The sequence below is a fragment of the Myotis yumanensis genome, unplaced genomic scaffold (assembly GCF_028538775.1).
Source record: "Myotis yumanensis isolate MYYU_CA2020_CCGP unplaced genomic scaffold, mMyoYum1.0.hap1 SCAF_13, whole genome shotgun sequence".
Taxonomy (NCBI): domain Eukaryota; kingdom Metazoa; phylum Chordata; class Mammalia; order Chiroptera; family Vespertilionidae; genus Myotis; species Myotis yumanensis.
In genome coordinates, this window is record NW_027223764.1 from 33,464,230 (window position 1) to 33,476,128 (window position 11,899).

The following is an 11,899-nucleotide window of genomic DNA, read 5'->3' on the forward strand; positions in this document are numbered from 1 at the left end:
CCTTTCTTCTCAAAGTACAATTAGTTAAAAATGGAAACTCAGCACCAGCACATCCAAAGCTGCAGATGCTTTCTGAAATATGAGGCCAGACCTAATTAGCTGATCCCATTCTAAGGCCTACTGAACCACTTCAGTTGCCACTCAAGGAAACACAATTCCTTGCTCACAGCAATGCAACAGATCTCCCTACTGGCTTACATGGCACACATGCACAAACTCTTGTAGTTCAGTTGGGTTTTCATTTGCTTTGATGGAGACTGTCAAGTTCTACTTAATTAACATCTCCTTTCTGATTGTTCTACTGATTCCTTGCCCAGCAACCACTGCAATGTACAATACTAACCCAATTATAAAACTGGGTTCTATGGTGGGAACTCATACCCAGATATCCCCACTCCTGGAAGAAAGTCAATTCTGACCAAGTGCCTAACTGGTCTTTTACATTAGAACCCAATACAGGAAATTAAAGATCAATCTCTTTAATGATCTCCTTCTTCAATATTCACAATTAGGAATCTTCCTGTATAATGTTTTTAAAACTGTAAGTTGTAAATTAGTATGTCGTAAAATTACATAGCAGCTACCAGCAGTTTGCTGTTATTATTAGAGAAACAGAATAGAAAATGTCACTATAGTAAGAGTTAAATGTTTTTTTTTTTCATGAAACTTGTTTGAATAAATCTTGTATATATGTGGGTGCTGGATTGCAATATAAAATGTTTTTCTTACTGTTTTTTGTAGTAAAAAAAAAAAAGTGAGCAGCACTTCTATTAAATGACTTCCTTTGAGACATCAACTAGATTTTTAAGTCCCAGAGTTCTTGATTTGTGGTTGCCTAGACAATACGTGAATAATTTGTCCTTTCAATTATTTCTTTGTGAAATGCCCAGGGTTGTTACCTTTTTCTCTGTTCAGACTTTTACTCCCTTTATCAACCTCAAACAAGAAAAAGCATATGGTTCTTCGCAGCTCACTTTCCCTTTTACATTATCTCAATGAAGCCTGACAATGCTGTGCAATAAAAATTACCTTCACACAAGAGGCTAAGGACTTGCCCAGGGTTCCAGTGTGCACAGCAGGGACTGCTCCACCCCTCTGAGCCCACCAAATCGTCTCTTCAGTCTACATTCCCAGAGGCTCACAAGAGAGGGAGAACAACTTGTTACTAAGAATAATGGTGGTGAAAGAAGTGCCCCCTAAAAGGATCTCTTGTTTGACTTGTGGTAAATAAGAAGAGAGGCCTCAGGTTGGTTATTAGATAAAATGTAGTCGTGCCAGGAAGGGGACTGTCACTCACCTTGAAGTACCGTGTACCTGAAGGCAAAGTTGCAGAGGTACAGCCTGAAATCCTATGGGATTTCTCAGTGTCCCCCCAGCACCACTTGCATTAGCACCACCTGGAGTGCCTGGTTGAAAGAGCAGATTCTGGTCTCACCCCCACACCAACCCCACACCACCCTCAGATCAACTCTCTGAGGGTGGGATCCAGGAATGTGTATTTTAAAACCAGATTGCCCTTCCCTCTCCCTAACTAATATGCTTCTAAAAAGTTTAACAAAGACCTAACGGTTTACAACCCCAGACCAGCGCTGAGCTGACTCCAACACAATCACCCATTCTAGGTTTCCACTTTGGGATAAATCCTGGGAAGTTGGATTTTTCACAAGCCCCAAAACCCTTCTACAGTTGATATGGATGATTCGTTGGTTTAGAAAAGCATTGTTTTACATGATAACTAATTCATTGATAACTAAATCAGAATTCATTGCTGTCCAGGCTTCATTTCAAATAGCAGGTCCGCCAGGAAACCTAGGAAATGACCATGGAAAAATAACAGATGAAAGAGCACTGCAGATACCAAGGGAAGGCCAAGGCCATTCTGATCTTGGAAGATTGGGTAGAAAAAGAAAGTGACTTGGTCCACAGCTGCACAGACAATGCCAGGCCTGGGAAAAACTGAGAAGAGAATAAAATCTGTCTTTGAGTCCCTCCCAATTCCCCTTCCCTTTGACACTTATAACCCACCCTCCCCCACAACTGGCCAAGCAGAACCCTAGTAGGTTAGACTATCTGATAACATAATTTATATTCAAGTAATAATGACAACTTGAAACTACCTCCCAGGGGCACAGACTTTTTAATTTCCATTTTAATAAGTGTCATCACCAGAGGCCTTAAACCAAGAGAAATCATCTGTAGGTGGAATTTCAGGCACTAAAGAAAACAAATGAGTGTGGGTAGGAAGAAGTAGGAGTGGGTTGGGGACAGGAGGAAGAAGAATTTGTCTTGTATCCAAAACAACATATAAGAAAGGCAAGCACCCCGGGGGTGGGAATGGCTGGAGGGAGGGGGGGAGGTGGGGAGGTATCAACTGGGGGAAAAGGAGACATATGTAAAACTTTAGACAATAAATTTTTAAAAATTAAAAAATAAAAGAAAGGCAAGCACCTCCTCTATGGATGCCAAGACCATACCCCAACATTTACTGAGCACCCACTATGTCTGTGTCTCAGGACAGTGCATCCTGGCTCTGCTGGCTTTGGGGTCTTGCCCAAGGAACCAAGGAAAATGGTTTGTACTACTGAGAGGAGGAGAAAACATTATATTAAACAACCACTAGTTTTAAATGACCCTAGTCCATGCTATGTTGCACCTATGAAGCTTTTGGTATGTTTTAAATATGCTCCTGAGATTTTTAGATCAGCCAGATGGCATTCTAATTGTCACTCAGTGCTTTTTTAAAATAAACCAGTATTCCTTCTCTGAAAACAACAACAGAAACTTATGCAATCAGAATTCCTTGGGGAGTGGCCAAAGACAAGGTACCAGACTTTCCCCAGCATTTAACTATAAAACCTTTACACACACACACACACACACACACACACACACACACACACAATTGTCTATGTGAAATTTGGAACTAAATGTCTCCATTTTGAAGCTATTAGTCCTGTGGCTGACTCTGGGGATGTGGCCACACAGGGCTTAGGAGAATCAGGCCCAGAAAGCACCTGGTGCTTGTAAACACAGCAGAGGGAGGAGAGCAGTACCTGTGCACCTGAACCAGGATGTCCCCACCTCATCATTGGCCAGCAGACTCTGGCAGGCATCTTCCCCCACTACCAGGCTTTTAGAAAGTGCAAAGTTGCACATGAGTACCAAGCAATCTCATTAACAAGTTATAAGTCACAATGAGTATATTATAGTGCATCTTCTCAATAAAGCCAACCATGGGGGGGCGGTGTTTTTAAAAATAACTCCACTTAAGTGAGCCCAAAGCTCGACACTAAGAGAGTAGCAATTCCAGAGAAACAAAGAATGAGGGAAATAAGAGGGCCTCAGAAGTCCTGTAGAATCTTACCTTCCATCACCAAGTTATGACAGTAGTAAGACTTGATACTCACAAACTATCTACTCCCACATTTTTTTGCCTGTTAGGGAACTTTAGCAAACAGCTCCCAAGTTACTGGGCTTTCTCTATTAAACTTGCAACATTTTCTTGTAGTTGAGTATAACACTTTATACACCCCTTTTTCCTAAAAAGCTGTGACAGTAACTCCTACCAAAAAGTCCCAGAAGTAAACATCATGAGTTAGCCTAGATAAAAATTGTCAAATAAACTATAAATATTCCTTACATATATGTATATATATAAATTAAATATAAATTACATGTGGTGTTAGCATAATATGCTCTCAATTCTTAACATATATGTACAGTATTAGGAAAACATTCAGGAAGAGATGACAAAGATTTACATCATGAACTATAAATACTTAATAAAAAAATACTGTGCCTGCTGGCCTTGAGTAAAATATTGCACTCCTTCATTCCATGTTTCAATGGTTTGAGCCCTCCCAATGAACACTCTAGCCATAGGCCAAAATGACTCTTATTCCTATACCCAGGTCTTTGAGGTCAGTAGACAAAAATGACAAAGGGCATGCAAGAAAAGTTTACTCTACTGTGTCTAAGAATCTGTAGACAAGAGAGGGTTAGGATAAGTTTAGCCTGTTTATCACATGCTGGAATTCAACTTAAGTCATTTTATAACCGTCTTCTATTTGCTGTAAATATATACAGTGTATTCCATGAAAACTGACACCAATATTGGCAAAATACAACAGAGCTTCCTTTATGACATGTCAAATAGATTTCTTTTTTATCTGAGCTCCAAGAACACATATCTTGGTGCATTGAGCTCCAGCAAGCATCAGCTTGTTTTAATATCTCTCCCACAGCTGCTAAAACGCTGATTTCAACCTGTAAAAGATTTCTGGGCCCCATCAGTCAGCAAGTCTCCTGGTCTTTCCAGCCCCAGATTATGGGAAACAATGTATCTAATACGAAGAGTGACTAGGGACAGTAGAGGGTACGTTCGTGATAGTTGCTTCCAGAGAAAGGCATGCAAGTCTTGTTTTAGGAAAGAATCACTTACTCTGTTACAGCGGAGCTGCTGAAGGAATTATCCTGAAGGCTGAAACAGAAACAAGAAAACATCAGCCAAGTCCAGCGGGGGAGCCGCCTCCCTGGTCGCTCTCCGGGAGTTAGAGCACATACACAAACATGGCATTGCAAGGCAAATCTCAGGGCTCGCCCGGCACGCCAGCTCTACCTTGGGCTGCTGTCTGCACATGCTCGTAACGACACCCCCAGCAGGGGCCCAGCCTCACTGCGAACCACAAAGCCCGGCAGCCCCCGAGGCTGCGGGCACAGCGCTGGGTGGGGCGGGGTGCGCGGTGGAGCGGGACTCCGGGCCACCGGATCCCCGGAGGGAGCACCTGGAGAGTTAGAGCGCGACCCCAACCTCGTCAGCCCCGCGCCGCGTTTAATCCAAGCCTCTCGGTGCCAGCCACCCCCGGAGCTGGCAATAGGAAAGCCCAACTGTTTCTGCCTAGTGCCGAAACCCGCGGGGGACTTGCCTTCTTGCAGACGGCTCTTACCAATTTTACAGAGCTACCCCCTCTAGAGATGGAAGCTCGCAGAGATTCATCCATCGTTCAGAAAAAGCCGCGAGGGAACGAGCAGGGGGAGGGGACGAGAAAGAGGAGGGGAGATGGCTGCTGTTTTTGTTTTACTAGGTGTGTGTGCGTGTGTGTGTGTGTGTGTGTGTGTGTGTGTTTTACATGTATTGCCCAGGAAAAAGAAGAAGGAGGGTTCCCGGCATTACACCCGATCTGCCTGCACTCTGTTATTTCAGTCCCTGAGAGGAAGCACCTAGCCCCGGAGGACAGAGCTGTGAATGAGCCCACGAAGGGCGAGTGGCGAATTTATTCCAGGCATTAGCGGGTGACTGAGAGGGACCTTGCACGAAGTGGGGCTTCCCACACCCGGAGCAGCCCTCGGAGCTCCGCTCCCAAGCACCTTTACAAAAGATGAAAAATAGCATCCACAAAAGCTATCCCTTTTAAACAAAAGCAGCCCAGTTGAGTGAAAGGAAGGCTGTGAGCTGCCACTGGCTTCCCCCTGGGGATGTTTGTCCTGCCCTCTTTCCTTTGTTCATTTCTCCTGCCAGCTTGACCTTGATAGGGAATGAACAGTCATCTGTGAAAGACGCTGATTTTGAATTAGGAAGACCCCTTCCCCCACTTTTTAAACGTTCCACTCCCAGAAGCAGCTGAGATGGTGGATTTTAGTCCAAACCGTATAGGCAGATGAGTTTTAATTTATAACAATAACAAATACCATCAAATTTTTACTTTCAGAGACTTAGAAAATTACCCCAAACTTGGCAATAAGGGCGAAAGCATGAATTTTCAGTATCACACTGAGACACTGTTTCAGAGGCCCACCCCAAGGACCGCTTTATTCTCTGAGAAAATGTACTTGTGTTTGACTTGGCTATTCACGGTTGGTTAGATCCCAAACACTGTGGAGTTATGTGTTCACTTGCACTTTTTGTCCAATCTGTACGGAGGAAAAGAGCCTCCATGGTATGGTTTTATTGCCGTGTACAACTTTAACCAATTTTGCATCTAACCTACCAATCTGATACTAAAGTTCTTTCCAAATACTGGTAAAAATTCAGATCCTCAAAATGCTCCTGGAACCAAGGGCATCACCATTCTACAGGTTCTCTCATTTAATACATGAGTAGATCTCTGATGTGTGCCTACATTTGTATGAGAGTCATGTTCTCACCTGTTTAAACTTATACTTTCAAAATTGAGTTTTCAAAGAAAAGCAGGTTTAATTTAAGGTCCTTTGCAATTTTACTTTTCTCTCTTGAAATCTTTTAAAAAGCAGCTAAAAACCTAAATGGTCTTAGACCTGAACTCTATTAACTACATAAGTTTAGAAACATTCATCCCTGGAATGATTAAAAATACTATAGACAGCCGCCAGCCTCCTCTGAGCTAAGGTTCAAGAATGTATGTATGTTCATTATTTAGCCATAACCGAGGTTTACTCTTTCTATTTTCTTGAAGCTGATAAAAGGTAAGTCTATATTCAGTCTTCTTGGCTTTAAAGATTCAAAGGTAGCCAGTTTTCACAAATTCTTTTTACTCATTGTCTATGGTACTGATTCCAAATGTCCTAATGCAGAGAAAGATCATACTTTTCTCATTTAAGCGTTTCCCGTGGCCCATCTGGAATGGAAAACGGCTTTTAACTTTGAAACAGGACTTAGACAAGTATATAAAATAATGTGGGCCCTTTGACTGTAACATGAAATAACTACATAAAATAAATGCAGCCCTGGCCTGCCAGGGAGCTCAGTTGGTTAGAGTGTCATCCCCATACGCCAAGGTTGCAGATGTGATCTCTGATCAGGGCACATACAAGAAGCAAGCAATGAATGCATCAATAAGTAGAACAACAAATCTCTCTCTCGCTCTCTCTCGTTAATCAATAAAAAATAAAATAATACCTCGGCCAGTGTCGCTCAGTGGTTTAGTGTCAGCCTATGAACCAGGAGGTCACGGTTTGATTCCCTGTCAGCGCACATGCCTGGGTTGTGGGCTCCATCCCCAGTTGGGGGCATGCAGGAGGGAGCTAATCAATAATTCTCTTGCATCATGTTTCTCTCTCTCTCCCTCTCCCGTCCTCTCGAAATCAAGACAAATATATTTAAAAAATAAAATAAAATAATAAATGTGGTATTCAATAAAGTCCATAGAAAAGAAATAAGAATTCTCAGCAGCTCATGGCTGGTATAAAACAAAAGTAGAGTTTAGGTAGTATTCATATTCAATGAAAATAATTTGTTGATATAGCTCCTTACCTTTTTTAAAAAAATGTCCCAGGAAAACAGTTATTTGGCAGTATGCAAAAAATAATCAACCATTTAATTTTATTTCTTCATCAGCTCTTCTGACATTATTTGTTTTCATATTAAGTCAGGTTTAGACATTATTTTTATAGTGTCTAAGGCCTTCTTTTATTTTGTTTTTATAATTTGAACTATTCAACTTGGAACAGAACAGAACTGATGAATGAATAATCATACAACATCTGGCTATTTTAAAGACCCTGTATAACTAAACAGCAGTTCAAGGTGAGTTCAAAAAGAGAAGCAGAGAAACCAATATTGGAGTTCTGGAAGAAGTAAGTTCTAGACCAGTGTTTCCCAAATTGTATTTAGTAAAAATTCTAGTCTCCCAGATGATCCAAGAAAAGAAAAGGAAAAAAGAGTTACATGGTCAAAAATAAGTTTTTGAAAGGATCTATCTTATAAATTCGCATTGCACATTAGGCAACAAAGAAATGTATTTCATTGTTTTTTAATCAATATTTATCAAACTCATTGAAGACCAAACATTTTGTTAAATATATTAACATTATGTTGAACTGGGAATTTTGAGAAAAGAGTTCCTAAGTATATCAGAGAAAAAATGCAAAGCAGATTAACTGTTATACTTATTCATTGAATAAATGAATGAAAAGATGATGCCATATGCTTGTCACTAGTTGACAACTATGAATAAGACAGACACAGTCCTGTTGTCATGTTTTAGAGTAATTGTGCATGTATGTATATATGTGTGCAAATATATAATACATAATCGATATATATTACATATAACCCTATTTTGAAATTGTAAGTAGAATTAGGAGAAAATGAAAGTAATAGATTTAAATATGGTTAATTCACTTACATGTCAAATGTTATAATGTTTTACTTTATCAGTGCTCCTAAAACCAAACTAAATTTCAGATTTAATATGAATAGTCTCTTTATTGTAATTGAAAACTTTTTTATTCTAATTTATTGAATTGCCTTATGCAAAATCTAAACCAATAATGTAGTGGTCAAAAAGGAAATTTATAGAGTTGCCAGGGTTTAAGACCCACCACTTTCTAGTAGTTTGAACTCCGATAACCACTCCATGCCCAAGTTTTCTCTTCTGTTAAGTGGAGATAATAATAACCTATGCCATGGATTCTAATGAAGAGTAAATGACATGACTAAAAACAACAACAAAAGGTCAATAAATGCTATTATCATCACTTTCATTGTTATAATAATAAACTAGAGGCCTGGTGCACAAAATTCTTGCACAGGAAGGGTCCCTAAGCCTGGCCAGTGATCAGGGCTGACTGGGGCCTTCTGGCTGCCAGCCAGGGCCTTCCTTCCAGCTGCTGGCCGGGTCCTCCCTTCCCTGGCTGCCAGCTGCCGGCTGCCGGCTAGGGCCTTCCTTCGTTCCGCCCCTTGGTGATCCCAGCACATCATAGAGAGCAACTGAATTCCTGGTCTCCCAGTTGAACTCCCGAGGGGATAATTTGCACATTAGGCTTTTATATATATAGATAAGAAGATATAAACATAAAATTGGGAACAGGATGAACAAACTGCTGTGCTTGGCTAATACGCTTACAGATGATATTTTCTTTCTATTTCCCATAATGGTTTAGTATTTACATAAATAACAATAAAAATAAAAACTTTACTTAATGTAGATGGGCTGTTCTTAAAATAAAATGAGCTCTACCCAGAATGGCTTTGTGCTCACTTTACAACTCTTTGATTTAAAATACTCACACATCCCTGGAGGAACATTCAATTCTGAGAAATCACTTTCTACAAGACGCTGTGGCAAGGAGCCAGAATCTTTACAATGCCAGGAAGTCAACAGAGGCCTGCTCTACTGGCATGGACACAGTGACTTGAACCTTCCTGCCAGGACCCTTGGGAATGAGCAGGCTTCCCTGTAGAAAGAGAGAACTTTTGCCTAGAAATATAATTTTCCATGAAGAAAACTATCCCCAACTCTGCCCTCCAATCCTTTCCCTCACTAGCTCCAATACCTGACTCCATAACTAGATAGGCCTCATTATTGGAGTGGTCAATATTAAGCTCCTGAAGACTCAAAGATGCCCAGGGAAGCAAAGTTGTGATGAGGGACTGGTTATGATATTGGTCTCCAATCATGCATCCTTCCCTAATTAATGCTAGTGTATAGCAAATCCACTTCTGTCTGACAATCTCTTTGAAACATCTGACCATAAAATGCAGATACAATATAAATTGAGTGAAATTTTAATTTTTGCAAAAGACTCAGGATTTCATGAAGTCAATGGGAGTGATGTTGGAGAGCAGCTGAATCACATTCAAAACCAGTGACAAGTAAGGTTTTGGTGATAACAAACAAAGAATAAAAAACTGACAAGGAGCCCTAACCGGTTTGGCTCAGTGGATAGAGCGTCGGCCTGCAGACTGAAAGGTCTCAGGTTCCATTCCAGTCAAGGGCATGTACCTTGGTTGCGGGCACATCCCCAGTAGGGGATCGATGTTTCTCTCTCATCGATGTTTCTAACTCTCTATCCCTCTCTCTTCCTCTCTGTAAAAAATCAATAAAATATATTAAAAAAAAAACTGACAAGGATAGTGATATGTCACTTCTATGGTAAAGGGAATGAATTAAATATCAAAGGATTAAAAGTGGACCTTGGAAAAATTTATGAAGCCCTTAATTTCATTTGTTGTTAATCCTCACCTGAGGATATTTTTTCTATTGATTTTTAGGGAGAGGAAATGGGAGGAAAGGGGAAGGGAGGAGGTGGGGGGAGGGAGGGAGAGAGAGAGAAACATCCATGTGAGGAAGATACATCCATTTGTTCCTCATGCACACACCCCAATTGGGCTGGGAATCAACCTGCAACCCAGGTACAGGTGTTGCAGAATTTACCAGGCGACCAGAAAACACACAACGGGTACTCAGAAGATTCAGGAAAAACCCTTTATTTGCAGATGTACTAGTACGGTGACTCAGGGGAGTCGGCTTCCAAAGCCTGAGCACCAAATGTGGAGGGTCTTTCCCATTTATCCCCTTGGTTTCTTTGTCTCCCCAAATATAGACCAGGCTTCCAGACTTTTTTCGGGCTTTGCAGTCCCTCTGTGGGTTGGGATGGGGAAAGTGAGATTACACTCAAAGGCCTGGCCTGGGTGGTGCCAGTGACCTCCCCTCTGGCTAAGCTGTTAAATTCTTGGTTTATGGCCCTTGTAAACTGGAAGTATTTAGGAAAACAGATTATTGCCTCAGGAAGGGGCAGTGACTTAATTATAGGCTAACAAGAATGTGCATTAGGATACTGGTTACTGGCACAGATTCAGATTGCTAGCCCCCAATTGTCTTATATTCCCCTTCACATGCCCTTGAAGGGGAATCAAACCTGAGACCCTTTGATGCATGGGCCAACACACTAACCACTGAGCATACCAGCCAGGGCTGAAGCCCTTAATTTTTAAATGTTACCGTTTTATTATTATGCAGTGAGTAGCCAATGTAAGATGAAAGTTATCATTTTTAGCTAAACTTTTTTCAGAAAAATTATACATGTATCCCTTGCAATGAGTATGATTTATTTTTTATTATATCTAAGAATTAACTCACTATTACAATTATATCCATAATATAAATTAAGAACATTTTTTAAAAAAGAACATTTTTATAATGTCCTTACTATTTACCATGATCTACCAGGTCCTATGTGTTCTGGCTCTAGAGACAACTCTGAACCTACCTCCAGCCGCACAGGTCTCCCTGCTGTTGTTGCAACAGGTGAACCTGAGCCATCCCTAGGACTGTTGCAGTTGGTCTTCCCTTTGCTGGGACCCACCCCCAGGCCTGCTCACATGTGCTTCCTCTGGGAAAACTTTCCTGCCTACACTCCCTAAATTAGCAGCTCCCATCACTTTATTCTACTTGATTTTCTTTGTGGAACCTGTCACTACCTGATATTTAATAGTTGTTTGTCTATTTGTGTTACAATTGCCTCTCCCAACAGAATGGGTGCTCTTTGAGGCCTGTATCCTCAGGGCTGAAATATTCAGTAAATATTTGTGGAATGAAATGAATGAGTGAATATTTAATTCCATTTTTTCAAGGTGAAGCTCTATTCCTCTTATTTTTTCTATTTATTTCAAAACACTAGCTCCTGTTTTAAGTGATTCACTTTAGGTGGGCTTTTTCCAAGATAGCTTATCTTCAGGTAATGAGGCTTATGGGTGTTAGACACGCCTTCCTTTGCTTTGCAAGGGTAACAAACAAATATGCTGTTATGCCAACATGGTTGATAGTTCTGGCTGCCTAGGACATTGTCTCTGAGGTGTGGTCCAGTCTAGTCAGAAAGAGCACTGGGATTAACTGGTTAGCAATGTTTGCTATGGCACTGAAAAAGGAATTTTAGGGGAATATGGGCAGGTTTAGGGAATTTTTAGAATTGGGGGTTCATGGAAAAAAACACAGGGCTACAGACTAGGAGAAGTTATATTTCCATAAGACAAGAGTGGGAGAAGGGATATTTCCATAACACAAGGGAGCAGCAACAGTTACATTTATATAAGACAAGGGAACTGGGAGTAGCCAAAAGGTCTATATTTGCAAAAAAAAAAAAAAAGGAGGAGGAAAAAAGCCCAGAAGGAATAGGACAATGAGGGAGGAGGGCCTCAGGA

The 11,899-nt window shown here is 40.9% G+C and overlaps 1 protein-coding gene across 5 annotated transcripts in view; it reads right to left on the reverse strand.

The window, feature by feature from the left end:
* The window catches only part of FAM13C (family with sequence similarity 13 member C), a 129,133-nt gene extending 124,461 nt beyond the window's left edge, over positions 1–4,672 (reverse strand). For 4 of the 5 annotated variants that reach the window (XM_070432796.1, XM_070432795.1, XM_070432799.1 and 1 more), the window contains exon 1: positions 4,442–4,563. In XM_070432796.1, the coding sequence (XP_070288897.1) occupies positions 4,442–4,503 (62 nt within the window). In that variant the 5' untranslated portion in view covers positions 4,504–4,563. Of the gene's footprint in view, positions 1–4,441; positions 4,564–4,618 lie in introns of those variants that run through there. The other variant, XM_070432800.1, reaches the window with a different exon arrangement.
* Positions 4,673–11,899: the final 7,227 nt, after the last annotated feature.